Source organism: Cannabis sativa, chromosome 3 (genome assembly GCF_029168945.1).
Source record: "Cannabis sativa cultivar Pink pepper isolate KNU-18-1 chromosome 3, ASM2916894v1, whole genome shotgun sequence".
In the NCBI taxonomy this organism is placed as follows: Eukaryota; Viridiplantae; Streptophyta; class Magnoliopsida; order Rosales; family Cannabaceae; genus Cannabis; species Cannabis sativa.
Window position 1 is genome coordinate 43486665 of NC_083603.1, and position 14865 is coordinate 43501529.

General features: G+C 32.3%; 3 protein-coding genes and 1 pseudogene across 5 annotated transcripts; 3 read left to right on the plus strand and 1 right to left on the minus strand.

Annotated features, from left to right (window-relative positions):
• Positions 1-109: 109 nt before the first annotated feature.
• Positions 110-4570, minus strand: LOC115710371 (TITAN-like protein). 3 transcript variants are annotated; one of them, XR_009686618.1, is made up of 9 exons: positions 4141-4567; positions 3785-3911; positions 3320-3647; positions 2672-3093; positions 2393-2437; positions 2265-2309; positions 2125-2169; positions 892-1764; positions 110-780 (listed from the first exon to the last, which is right to left on the minus strand). XR_009686618.1 is itself a non-coding variant. In XM_061111216.1 (8 exons), exons 1-8 carry the CDS (start codon positions 4467-4469, stop codon positions 1744-1746), a joined length of 1359 nt encoding a protein of 452 aa, XP_060967199.1. In that variant the 5' UTR covers positions 4470-4570; the 3' UTR covers positions 110-1743. The 3 variants fall into 3 exon arrangements, 2 of the variants coding, with proteins under 2 accessions (XP_060967199.1, XP_060967198.1); XM_061111216.1 differs by having other exon boundaries at positions 110-1764; positions 3785-3908; positions 4141-4570; XM_061111215.1 differs by having other exon boundaries at positions 110-1764.
• LOC133035377 (glucuronoxylan 4-O-methyltransferase 2) lies at positions 186-1293 on the plus strand. The gene has a single exon (XM_061111218.1). The coding sequence runs from the start codon at positions 186-188 to the stop codon at positions 1188-1190; it is 1005 nt and encodes a 334-aa protein (XP_060967201.1). The 3' UTR covers positions 1191-1293.
• Positions 4571-10352: 5782 nt separating the features above from the next.
• On the plus strand, positions 10353-10814 carry LOC133036089 (uncharacterized). Its single transcript, XM_061112568.1, has one exon. The coding sequence runs from the start codon at positions 10353-10355 to the stop codon at positions 10812-10814; it is 462 nt and encodes a 153-aa protein (XP_060968551.1).
• Positions 10815-10823: 9 nt separating this feature from the next.
• On the plus strand, positions 10824-13010 carry LOC115704093 (uncharacterized; annotated as a pseudogene).
• Positions 13011-14865: the final 1855 nt, after the last annotated feature.

Consider the following 14865-nt stretch of genomic DNA (forward strand, 5'->3'; position numbering starts at 1 on the left):
ACAAATGAGAGACACTTGAAACAAAAGCAAAACCATTCCTTCTTTCTCACTCAATGTGGTAGACCCATCTGCATAACAACTTAAAATCACCCAAAGAAATAAAAAAACTAATCCCAGATAATATACTGCTTTACACAAGGACAATGTCATAGTGGCTGCTTTGGTGTTGATAACTGAAGAAGAAAATGCCCCCAGAGGTGCCTTATTGCCGTTCTCTTGTGACTCCAGTATTAGTTCGATCCTTGAGTCCAGTTTCACCTGAGGCAAAACAAGAGTTACCTTTTACCCACAAACATTGGCAAAGAACCAAAAAGATGAACTTTACCAAGAAAAAAGTCATCCCTTCTCTTGTTTTGATCCTAGCAACCGTTTCAATCCTCAGACTTATTAGAATCACAGTTACTTCATATTCTTCTTCTTCTTCTTCTCCACCACCACCTGCTTTTACTCCTCTCCAAAAAGAAGCATGTGCTTCACCTTCTCCATCTTGTACTCAACTTCCCTTACATGAATCTATGTCCTCCACGAATCGAATAGGAACTTTAGCAAATATGACTTGGCTGACAGAAAAAGAATTCCAACTCCTATCAAATCTGGTCACTCGTAGAGCTCCCTGCAACCTCCTCATTTTTGGGCTTGAACAACAATACACATTCCTTGCATCAATCAATGCTGGCGGCACCACCATCTTTCTAGAGGACGATCCTGATAAGCTAAGAACGATCAAGATCAAGACAAAGCTCAACACGACAAAAATCTACAAGGTTGAGTATCAAGTACCTGCAAAAGATGCATACAAACTGCTAAAGCATGCAAGAAAAAGCCAGGCTTGCACAGCAAGCTCGGGACGACTTCAAATGTCGAAATGTCGACTGGCATTGAGAAATTTACCGCAAGAAGTTTACGATCTAAAATGGGATGTGGTGGTCGTGGATGGACCAAGCGGAAATGCACCGGAAGCACCAGGTAGGATGGCAGCAATATATAGTGCAGCTGTGTTAGCAAGAAATGGGAATGAAACAAATGTAGTAGTACATGATGTAGATCGGACAATAGAGAAATGGTTCTCCTGGGAGTTCTTATGTGATGAGAACTTAGTTTCTTCTAAAGGGAAATTATGGAATTTTAGGATAAGAGGTCAATTGAATTCTACAAGATTTTGTTCTTCTGAACCAGTTATGCTAGTCTAATAGCTTCTCTTCTTTCCCCTTAAGTTTTTGTTGTTTTGAGGTGTAAGTACAAAGAAAAACAAAAGTTCAATCGAAATATACAAGCAAGAGAAGTCTAATACAATTATACAAGCATCAAGCTTCTTCATGTACATAAATCATAGTAAAAACAAGTATTATGTTTACCTGATTGCTGATTCATGGAACTGCTAAACTCAACACAGCACCACATATCTTCAATTTTGTAAGTCAAATTATATAGTTCCAAAAATAAATATCATTCACATTTGCCAATGTACAATATATGGTGAAAAAATTTACGATAAGTTCGAAGTGCTATGGAATAAAAGATCTCCCCAGTCTCCCGCGGAAAGATTATTACAGATTTTTCTGACCAACAGGCAACAGAACTTAGCCACTTACTACACAATAGGCCTAAAACTAGTTCTAAATTACAGCTACGTTCGTGCTAGGATTGCTCATAATTTCTACAAAATTCTAGCTCAATTTGGTCTCTAACTGAAAGATGTAGGAGGAACAGCTCGCTCACTCACATCGTAATCCTCAGCAACAGTCATTTACTTGCGTCTCTTTGCTGCAATAAGAACTTATAGCAGTTAAGTAAAGGAACAAACAATATTAGCACATAGTCAATATCTTTGAGACAAAAATATATACATAAACACTTATATCAGCAGTCAAGACATCAAAAACAAAAACATGCCAACTTGTTCATAATCCCAAAAAGCTTGTCTTAAGCAAACATACTGTATATCCCATTTTGATCCATGTTACTATATTGTTTTTATTTGATAAATCATGTAACAAAAAAAAGAACTTAAAATATAACAGAAATTCCACCTGATCTGGTTTCAATTTAAAACGGATGCACAACAGCATATTTTACATCTAGTGCAAATGGAAAACAAGCAATGAAGTGAAAATTTAGAATTACCATTCGTTTGCTGACGTAAGGTTGTATCTTTACTGGCTCTTCATCCTGGTTCAAGTTAAAACAGATGGCATAACAGTAGAGTTTAGATCTAGTGGTGTAAAAAAATATGAAAAACCAATGACGTGTAAATTCAGCCATACCACTTGTTTACTAATGTAAGGTTGTATCTTTGCCGGCTCTTCATCCTGGTTACAGATGGGAAAATAGCAGATTTTAGTTCTATTGCTAGTATGTGAAGCAAGCAACAACAAGGATATTTCAGCCTTACCATTCGTTTGCTAATGTAAGGTTGTATCTTTACTGGCTCCTCATCCTGGTTTCAAATTAAAAACAGATTGCATAACCGAAGGTTTTAGTTCTAGTGGCAGTTTAAAAATTATTAGAGTTAACCCTACATTGCTAATGTGTAGAAATAAAATGTCATATATAACATGAATAGACTACTCCTCTCTAGCCAATTAGTTTTGAGATGAAACCCCATGCACCTTAAACACACACTTTCAAATTCTAACAAAAATCAATCAATAAAGTGAGAAATTAGCCTTACCATTCGTTTGCTTATGTAAGGCTGTATCTTTACTGACTCCTCAAACTGACTTTCAACCTTGAGTACATTTTGCTTTTCAAACTCAAATTCTTTCCTAGACTCCCTTCGGCTACCTGATTGCCAAACTCTACCAAAATTTGGAAGCCAGTTTGCATCACACTCGTCCTTCACAAGCTCTCCTCTCTTTTCCATCTCCATCTCCAATTTTCTCTTTTCTGCCCAAGCTGCCCCAACCCTTTTTGGATTCAATTTCTTGGACTTCCCTGATTTACTTGATGAAGAAACAAAGCTACCTAAGTTTGGTTTTACTCCAACATTTACTTGACAATCTCCGACCGCTTCAAACCAAGGAGGAGGTGCTCCAGACTGTACATTTCCTCCAGTAACCTCAGGTACACAAATTTGGGTAAGATTCTGCACACCTGAATAAAAGAATCACAAGATAAGAATTGTTCCATGAAAATCGAAGAAAATAGGGTTGATCAATTTTCTGAAAAAGAAAAAACTTCCCAAACAATTGTGTCTCGATTTTACTGCAATATCGGCTATTGAACACTAAGCTCTATATAATGTGAATATATGTCACATTAAAACAAAACATAAGACTGGAAGAAAAGTGAGAACAAAATGTAAACAAAGAATGATTACCTGCTACACCATTCAAATTCTTGGAACTTGTACCAGAATATGTAACCAGAGGTAAAGAAGAGATAGTATCTTTTGAATACATGCCAACATTTGAAACATCCGTGATTCCTGAATGGGATACCTGATACTCATTTGTATGATTTTGTAAAGGCATAACATCGGTTGAAATGCTTGGATCAAAATAATGGACATTATTATTTGTATAACTATTATTATCTACATAGTTGAGTTCATTTTGGATATCATTGGAAGGTCCAAAAACTGGTCCATGAGATGCTTCTTTAGATGATACAGCTCCATTCTTCAATGATTTACACTTTTTCTCCCACTGCAATGACATGAAATCACAAAATATTAAAAGCTTAGCTTTGAGATCACATATAAAGATACATAATTCTTTTCTTGAAAAAGAAAACTTAAGAAAATCAATTAAACTCAGAGAAAAGTACAGGGACATGTATATACCATAGTAACATCAGCTTTTGTTATCCTAAAATTTTCGATGCAATCCATTCCTCCACCATTTTTCCACAAAAAGTGCTTCAAATTCTTCAGATGACTTACACTTGCCAAGTGATGAATTGCATTACTACTGAAAAAGCACATTTCATAGCATGAATTTTAACAAAGAATAATAGATTATAACACCATATATCAAGCAACATTGTTTGGTGCTAATAAAACGACTTAGAATTCAATTGGGAAAGAAAACTAAGTCCACTCTCAATTCTATTATCTTCCTACGTTTAATATTTTCCTCAATTTTCTGACCACCTAAACATAAAACAACAAAAAATTGAAAACATTAATAAAATTCTCACCAAGCAAAAGAACTACCGATCTCATCGATGTTTTTACTGCAAAAGACGCACCATACGCGGTTGTGAGAGGCGTGTTCAGGGAAGAGAATTGTAGGATTTTTCAGAAAGAAGCGAACATCGGAGAGCTTGGTCTGGAACCGAGAGAAGAAGTCGGAGAGGGACTTTTTGTGGGTTGGGAAGTACTTGTGGCGCTGGCCTTGATCATGATTGAGTTTACAAACTTCGCAGTACTCGAATTCGGAAACCCTCTTCCTCTTCTTATCGTCTCTCTTGGTAGTCTTGGTTTCAGAATTAGGGTTTGATTTAGTCTCGGCATGCCCTACCTCCATTATCGTACGGACAATGGTATTACGTCTTCAGACTTCAGTCTTCTTCTCCCCGCTGCAACTCGTAATAATTAGGATATTTGCAGCTAAGCCCTAAATATTTACATTTCATACACATATGACCCTATAAAAAATGAGAATTGCTAAAAAGTACTATTAGTGCCTAACATAACATATCATACCGTTATTATTTTAATTAAGTAGTGATTTCAAAAATAACTTTTAAAAAACTAATTATAGGGTGTCAACTATGAAAGGTACTAGACACCACTGATGCCTAATAGCAATGCTAAAAAAATAACAACATTGTGATTTGTTGATTTTATTAATTGGAGGTCTCAGTGTGGGTTCGAGGTCGTGATCGGGTTCTAAGGTCTAGATTAGGGTCGGTGTCTAAAATATTGATTAGAAAAAAAATTAAAAAATTTTTGAAAGTGACTTTTTTTTATTATTATTTTGATTCTTAATTAAAAATTTGAAAAGTAAAAATAATTTTATAAAACATAATTTTGGAAAATATTTTCACTTTTCGAAATTAAAAAAACTATTACCAAATGCACCCAAATTAAATAAATGGGCGCAATGATGCAACCCCTAACTGTTTCGGCATCTATAAGAATTTTTTACTCTTAATTTTTTTATATTCGTGTACGTTATAGTTATTTAAAACAACCTTCAAAATTTTGAGAAAATCGAAATAGTTTACAATATAGAAATCAATATTCAAACTGTCTATTTCACACACGTATAAAATAAAAAAAAAATACGTGTGTTATAAACTCTTTGAACCCTGTTTTCGACGTGTTTGTTAAATTTTTTCTAAATTTTTTAAAATTTTGTCAAATATTTTAAATAACTAAAACGTATACAACAATTAAAAAAAATTAGACTAATTTTTTTTCTTTAGATATTGGAACAAATAAGGATGTATTAGTACACTTATTTTAAGGGAATATATTGTAAAATTTTCCTAAACTATTCTATTTCCATCTTTTCCACGATGGATCTTCATATTCTAAAACAAAAGAAAAAATTAAATAAAGGACTCTTTTTCTAAAAGAAAAAATATATCCCAACCGAGTAAGAATACATATTGTTTAAAAAGTAAGAACTCCAAATTAACAAAAAGTTTCTTCAAAGAAAACATAAATAATCGAATTATCTTTTTGACGGTACTAATATTACTGAAAACGAATAAGTATTGAGATAGATATCATACTTTTACTAGGACAACATCCAAAGGTAATCTAAAAAAACGATTTCAACAACCAACATAGAAAAATTAGCCGAGGCAATTTTCACGAACAATGCAAAGGTACAATTCATGGAATTCGGGTGTCTCGGAATGCCCCTGGGGTATCCCATCTTATGTTTGCGGACGATACTATTCTATTTCTCAGAGCCAATATCTCTGAAGTGGAAGCTTTACTGCAGTGCATTGAAAAATATGAAGCTTGGTCCGGTCAAGTTTGTAGCAAACAGAAATCGGGTCTCCTTGTGTCAAAGAATTGTCAACCGGGTGTGAAAGCCGCTATTCAAAGGATTTTGGGGGTTGGAAACATTCAAACTGATGAAAAACATCTGGGCAACCCGTTCTTATTTGGTCGCAGCAAAAGAAGGGACTTCAATTTTATTAAATCGAGAATGTGTGAAAGGCTTGAAGGTTGGAGACTTAAGCACCTCTCCAAGATTGGCAGAATGACTTTTATTAACTCAGTGGCCCTCTCCTTGCCTTCTTATTCCATGTCTACGTTTAAAATTCCCAGACTTTCTTGTATGGAATTGGACTCCATTGTTAGGAGATTTTGGTGGACTGGATCGATATCGGTAGATTCCATCAGATTTCTGCCTGTTAAGTCTTAGAATGCTTTATGTCAGCCCAAACAAAGAGGGGGTCTTGGTTTTTGCCAGTTCGAGGACATCAACGACTCTTTGCTTTCGAAATTGGCTTGGCAGCTTGTTACCAAAGAAGATCGCCCATGGTGTCATGCTATGAAAGCCAAATATTTCCCAAGGGAGTCTTTTTGGAGTGTCTCCGGAAAAAATACAGATAGTTATGTGAGGAAAAGAATTTTAAATGCCAGAGATTGTGTGGCTAATGGATCATGTTCGATTATTGTTACTGGGGAAAGCATCGACATTTGGTGGCAACCGTGGATACCTTGGTTGAACTATGAAGAATTTCGGGAAGTCATGGAGAATGTTAGAACCATTGCTTCGGCCTGACTTGTGGCCGACTTATTGTACCGCAGTTCGAGAAGTTGGAACAATTGTTATCTTAAGTTTCTTTTTGGGACTGAACTGGGTGACGAAATTGATAGAATTCAGATAGTGAAGAATGGAGAAGATGATTTCATAGCTTGGAAGAATTCCAAAACGAGGAACTTTACTGTAAAAGGGGCCTATTGGGATGCTCAAATACACAGGTTTGGTGGTGTGAATCGTCTTTGGGGTTGGATTTGGAATGCCAAGGTCCATCCTCGCCTTAGCATGATGATGTGGCGAGTGTGTGCCAATGTTTTGCCTACTGAGGATATCTTCAAACAACCTGAACACAGCAACTGCTGTTTCTGTGGCGTTTCTCGTGAGAGTCCTCTACACTTGTTTGCTAGTTGTTCCTTTGCTACTGCCTTATGGTTTTGTTGTCCCTTTCCTGTGCGAATTGATACCATACAAGCTGACAGTATTACTGATTTACTAAGAAGGTTGTGTGAAGGAGCCGATGAAGATCTAAGAATGCTTTGCTGCTATGCGGTTATTTTCGACATCATTTGGAATATCAGGAACATAATCCATCATGATAAGGATGCGATTTGGAGTGTGGATCAGGTAAGAAGGGAGATTCATAAGAGGTTTTTTGAATTTTCCTCTGCCCAAGTTTCGAGTCCTACGGGTAAGGGGGAAGGTGTTGAAATGGCTGTTTGTCTCAACATTACAACAAAGTCTGTGCTGGTTGTGGATGGCTCTTTCTCTAATGACAGGTACGGTTGTGGTGTTTTGGCTCTTGCGACAGTGCTCTTGCTGCAGAATTGGAAGCTATCCTTTTTGGTATCAAGTGGGCGCTGGACAATGGTTGGGATAGCGTTTCGATCGCGTCCAATTCAAAGATCTTGGTCAATGCTTTCCGTGCCAAGAAGCCTCCTGATTGGCAATTAGCTGCTCAGTTCTTTTCTATTTTAAGTCTAATGAACTCTTTTACTACTTGTTGCTTTGTGTTTGTCAAAAGAAACAATATCACTTTTGTGGATGAATTAGCTAAGAATGCTAGACATTCTCAAAGCGGTTCTTTGAACTGTAAAGGGGAGGGATTTCTCCCTGTGAATCCCATTCTCTTTTGGCGTTAAACAATCCTGAACTGAGGTTCCTTTTCAAAAAAAATAACCAACATAAAAATATAAATTTTTGATACTGAAAGAATTCTATTTAGTAAAACGTTTCTTAACAAAAAATGTAGATCAATAAATTATTTTTAAAATAGTACCTAGATCACTGAAAAAAGACATACGAAGAGACAAATATGGTGGTTTTACAAAAAGATGTTTTTTGAAAATGAAAATACTAAAAAATAAAATATAAGTACGAACCTATATCAATTTCTACCATCAATAGACAAAAAAAAAAATTATTCATACCTTCTACAAATCTGAAATTTAATATATTAAATCTACAAGCTTTGATTGGAGATCCAAAATATGCAGAAGATGAAAAGTTTTCTTTTGAGGTATTAGGTTTTGGCAAGGGAGAGATACAATGGTTGTTAGGGTTTTGAGATATATATATCATATATAATAAGTATATATGAGTGTTATATCTATATTTCAAGCATTAATAAAAAGTTGATACATGTATTAAAGGGGGAATATGAACCAGCTCAAATTACACATTATTAAATGTACTTAATTGACTCGCCTCGGAAATACAGTTAATAAAAATACTTAAACTCACTGCCATATAGATAACAGCAAGACGTGAGTAAGAACTATTAATTGATGAGACCAGCAAGGTAGAAAGGTCCATCTCAGGATAAACAAAATACATAATGGAATTTTTGGAATAGGTAAATAATGAGTTTCCAACTCATTGACCCACATACTGATCATGAGTAGGGCTGAATATTAATTTCTAGTAGTCCAACATAATTGGACTAGAAAGTAACCAATTTTTTTTTTTTAAAAAAATATTTTACCACCACTATTAGTTTTCTAGTCCAACATTATTGGACATGATGAAGTTCTTTTCTAGTCCAACATTATTGGACTAGAAAACTCCTAAAAAAAATTTCATGTCCAACACTAATTTTGTTGGACATGAAAAAAAGGACATTAAATGATTTTTTTGTAGTAGTGTCCCAATAAGTATTGTCGTTTCCATTGAGATATCAAGCATACCACTGAGGAGTGCCATCAACTGAAAGACGAGCTTGAAAATCTCATCTCGCGAGGATACCTAAGGCAGTATGTAAGGGCTAAAGGAAATGAGCAAAATCTGCCTGATAACTAAAACAACCAAGGATTGCAACCTCCCCCAGTCAAGGGTAAGGACATCTTTCTAATTTTTATCCTAATATATAAGTTCAAAATACATATCAAAGTCAATGTCAAAACTGTTGAAATAACTTTGATCTTATTTAATAAAGTAGCTGAAATATTACTAGATACATGTTATTAGCAAATAAATTGGTTAATAAGTTGTCTTTGAACAATGATGTTTCTGTAGAGATTCAAAGGCTTTGGGAAAGAATTTGTTTACAAGTTGAAGTTGAATGAGTACAATTTGAAAGAAGGGTTTGAAAATTTTATTGTGTCAAAATATTTAATAGAACCAATCTTGATGATAGAAAAACATGATCTCTTGAATGAGACTACAGAAAAATATGATGAAGATCAAAACGCTTTTCAAATTTTGATCAGTAAGTAACTATATTAATCTATTATACAATGATATTTTTTTAGCCAATAAAGACTACTGCTACTTAAGTTTATATAAATATTAATACTATATGTCCCTCACTTTCTAAATATTTTATTCTGAGTTTGTTGGTATTTTGACAAAATGGCTATATTACCTAGTTTATATATAAACAAATAGAAAGAAACTACACCACTTCTGTTGTGCTTGGCTGTTAAGTGTTAAGTAAATTACCATGCAATAATTCTTAAATGGTCCAAATTATTAAATTTTTATTTTTTATTTAAAATTAATTTAAATATAAAAATGACATGTGGGTAATAACTTGACACCATGGGCGGCTAATAACCTGTGCAACCTGGGCAGTTGCACAGGGCCCCAAAATAATAGGGTATTATTATTATTATTATTATTTTGAAAATATAAAAAGAATTAATATTGAGAATAGGAAAAGTTGTTATTGGTAGTTTTCCATAGCATAATGTTAATATTAATGTTATGTACAATTATTATATAAATACATAATTAACATTCCCATTTTTATCTCATTCTTCCTCTTTCTCTCATTCTTTTTTTTTTTAAAAGAAAACCAGTATTATTCTCTTCATTTCTCATATTTTTAAATCAATTTTAGTTTTTGGCTGCCATCAATTCTCATAAAAAAAAAAAGCGAGGTATATATATATATATTATATATATTATATAATATAAATGTTACATAAGGTTTATATATTGTTTATATATATTCTCTTTCTCTAATCTCTATAATATATATATTTATTTTTTAGATTGAAGCTTTCACTTGGTGGTTGGTTTGCTTTTTTTTTTTTACTTGGTGATTGTGATATTGGACAATTGGCGATATTGAATTTATAATAGCAACAAATACCAGATTCTTTTGTTCCTTTATTCACTTCTAATTTAATTATTACTCTCTTGATTGTTCTTTGAAATATTATATTAGTTCTTTTTTTTACTATGCCTCCCAATATTAGAAAACATGAGTCTGGGTATGAAAAACGTAAGAAAAAGAAAAAAATTGAGGAGTTAACTCAATCTCAAAAAGGAGCTCTTGATAAATTTATTATAAAAGAACCATTAGTTTCTTTAAAAAATCATAATTATGACATTGTTGATGTTGAAATTCTTGAAAATGTGGTTCCTAATGAACATGTTAGTATTGAGAATCAAAATGAAAGTGTTGATATGGAAAGTAGAGGTGATGTGTCTATTGAAAATGTTAATGTGGAAAATAATAGTGATGAGTCATTTAAAAATGATAATATGGAAAATCAAAATCATAATACTACAAATAGTGATGATGATCATTTGAATAATTCACTTAAAAATGAAGATGTTTTAGAGGATAATGATGATAACAATGCAGAGCAATCAAACCCATTTGAACATTTGCTTGATATATTTGATCCAAGAAATTAGGATGCTCTTGATTCAAAAATGATTGATTTATTAGTGTTGAAGGGTCCAAAAAGAGATTATTCTGTTATGAGTGGTTCTAAAACTAAATTTTCTAGACGATTCACTGCTAATTTGTATACTAGAGTTTTATCAAATGGAGAGAAGTGTGATCGAGATTGGCTTGTTTATTCAAAAGAGTTAGATAGAGTATTTTGTTTTTGTTGTAAAGTTTTTAAAAGTGGGATTGGTAGAGGCATGTTAACAAATGAAGGCTTTAGTGATTGGGCGCATATTGGTGAAAGACTTAAAGAGCATGAGATTAGCATGGAACATGTTAAATATATGACCACTTGGTATGAATTGCGTCTAAGGCTTAAAAAGAATCAAACGATTGATAAAACTACTCAAAGGCTAATTGAAAAAGAAAAAGATCATTGGAAAAAAGTTTTACTAAGAATTATTTTAATAGTGAAATTTCTTGCTAAACATAACTTAGCCTTTCGTGGTTCTAATGAGAAATTGTATCAAAATAGTAATGGAAATTTTTTGGGCTTAATTGAAATGTTAGCAGAGTTTGACCCTGTTGTCCAAGAACATGTTAAACGCATCACAAATGATGATATTCACAATCATTATCTTGGACATAACATCCAAAATGAGTTAATACTTTTGCTTGCTTCTGCAATCAAAACTGAAATAATTAAAAAAGTTAAACAAGCAAAGTATTTTTCTGTGATACTTGATTGTACTCCTGATGTTAGTCATCAAGAGCAGATGTCCTTAATATTGAGATATGTGGATGTTTCTTCACATTCGGTTAACATTGAAGAATCTTTTTTAGGATTTTTAAAATGTGAATGATACAACTGGTCAAGGACTTTTTGATGTTTTACAAAATGAGTTGAAAAAACTTAATCTTGACATATTTGATGTGCGAGGACAAGGTTATGATAATGGGTCAAATATGAAAGGAAAACATCAAGGTGTACAAAAAAAAAATTAGACATAAATCCAAGAGCCTTTTATACTCCTTGTGGATGTCATAGTCTTAATTTGACATTATGTGACATGGCTGAATCATGTAGTAAAGCTAGAGATTTTTTTGGAGTTATCCAGCGCATATATACGATTTTTGCCAATTCTACTAAGAGATGGCAAATTTTGAAAGATAATGTGAAAGGATTGACTCCAAAATCATTGTCATCCACTCGTTGGGAAAGTCGTGTAGATAGTGTTAAAGCTATAAGATTTCAAATATCAGACTTTAGAGAAGCTTTACTTGAAGTGTCAGAAAAAGATGAACTTGATTCTAAAATAAGAAGTGAAGCAAAATCCTTAGCAACAAATGAGCTTGGAGATTTTGAGTTTTTAATAGCAATTATTATTTGGTTTGAAATATTATCTGCTATTAATTTAGTTAGCAAGCTTTTACAATCAAAAGATATGCTTATTGATGTTGCTATGGAAAAAATAAAAGGGTTAATTTATTTTTTTGAAAAATATAGAGAAACAGGTTTTTATGATGCCTTGAATAGTGCTAAGGAAATTGCTATTGATATGAATATTGATCCAATTTTTCCTCAAAGACGCACAATTAGAAGAAAAAGACAATTTGATGAGAATTTGAATACCCCATCTATTGAGTTATCAGGAGAAGAATTTTTTAGAATTAATTATTTTTTTTACCTTGTTGATCAAGCCATTGTTTCTCTTACTAAGCGATTTGAACAATATGAAGAATATGAAAATATTTTTGGTTTTTTGTTTACTTCTGATAAGCTCCAATCATTAGACAATACATGTTTGAAGTCTTGTTGTAGTCATTTTGAAAAGGCATTGAAACATAATGAACAATATGATATTGATGGAAATGAATTATATGTGGAGTTAAAGTTATTAAGAGAAATCTTGCCTAGGGAAAAAATGAGAGCTATTGATATATTGAAATTTTTGAAAGGCGTAGATTGTTTTCCTAATACAATTATTGCGTACAGAATTTTATTGACTATTCCTGTGACAGTTGCTTCTGCAGAAAGAAGTTTTTCGAAATTGAAGTTGTTGAAGTCCTACCTGCGGTCTACCATGTTACAAGAAAGACTTAATGGATTAGCATTGATCGCGATTGAAAATGATGTTTTAGAAACTGTAAAATATGAAGAGATGGTTGATCAATTCGCTTCAAAAAGTGTGCGAAGAATGGCCTTTTTTAAATAGAAGGTTGATACTTACTTAAAGTTGTAATTAAATAAATAACAATTATTATAATAAAATAATTTTTTTTATTAGGGGCCTAAAATTTAAGATTGGAACAGGGCCTCCAAAATGTTTAAGATGGCCCTGCTTGACACTTAAAGTCTAAGTAATAACTATAGAAGAAATATAATTTTAGTATTTTTACCGTAAAAAATTAAACTAAAATATTTAAATATTTATGCTACAAATTAGTCTTTTATTTAATATAGATATAGAGTTCATGCACCATACTATAGCACACGCACTTTGTCCCACACAAATTAACAATAAAATTACAAAATGTTTTTTTTTTTTTGTTTTGACAAAGTGATTAAAATCACTCATGAATTTACGACGCCCACGTCCGCCACCGGCGCTAAAACCTCCTCGAACCAGGATAGCTCATCGTCTAACCGCAGAGCATGCTTTGCCAACCATAGGCCGCTAAAATCTAAGAGCGAGCCCCATGGGACAAAACTGCCCCCGAAAATTTAGACAATAAAGCTATAACATCTTCTAACAACGCTCCCAACTCAATATAATACTGAAGTTCCACCTGAAAAAATATCAAAAAACAGAATAAAACTTTAATTAGAAAACTATTCAAACTGAATAAATTCAACCAACTACCAAGACTAAGCAACTAGGTCTCCTTATAAAATACTAGAACTAGCCAAATGGAGTACCCTTTAGCTAGTAACAACTAAATTATAGCAATATAGTTCATAACCTTCATAGGATCCCTATTCCTTACCTTAACCTTTTAAAAATAAACATAAATAAAATTTTCCTTTTAATACCCATTATTTCTTAAATATTCAAAATATTATATACTAATTATTTCATTTTATCTCTTAAAAGTATTACTTATTTTTAGACTAAAACATGTCAAAATTCTTAATAAGTCAAATTGTTTATTATTTTATTTATAGCGTAAAACATGGTATCTATAATCTTTATTCAGCCTAAATTAAATCAAAATTGTATTAATATCCTTAAAATTTAAGATTGCACTCTTCACATTCAAAATACATTTTTTCTAATACCACTTAATTATACATTTAATTAATAATATTAAATTAATATTAATTAATCCAATTCGGTATTATGACATAATACTTCCTTATTTATTATTTAAAAAGATTACCTCCTAATTATTATACCATTCAAATTATTATAAAAACCATTCATATTAGTATCTTCCTATACAACTAATAAGGCAATAATCTCAATACTTCATTAGCATTTACTTCTCATTTATTTCAATATCTTTCCAAAAATAAAAATAAAATAAAACAAAATATTCTCAATTCACAATAAATGTTCCTACCTCCAATTAATTACAAAATCTCACATTTATAATTTATATACGAAAATTAATATTATGTTATCCATAATAAACTAATGAGGCAATAATCTCATAATTACATATCATAATTGTTAGCTATTAAATTTTATAATATTTTTTATAATTAATGATATCTTGTAATTTTAACCAAATTATCCTAAATAATTAGGGGCTAGGCATAAATCAGGCGCGAAAACCTTGAAAGGCACCAAAGCCATAAACAATGGCCCAGCTCATCCATCAAATTTGTACTTCCATTTCTTCCATAAAAAAGCTAATACCACTCATCCAGAAATTATTTAAAAATACAAATAATGTAATAATTTTGGTACATTCCCATAATATTGAGAACAAACAAAAATTCCATAATAATTTGACTTCCCAAATATATCTGAAGCAATATATTCTCATTAGACCATTAATGTTCCCACCTCCCTTTATTACAAGATCCTCAAGATTCTTATTTTTCAATTTATTTAATTAATTATAATA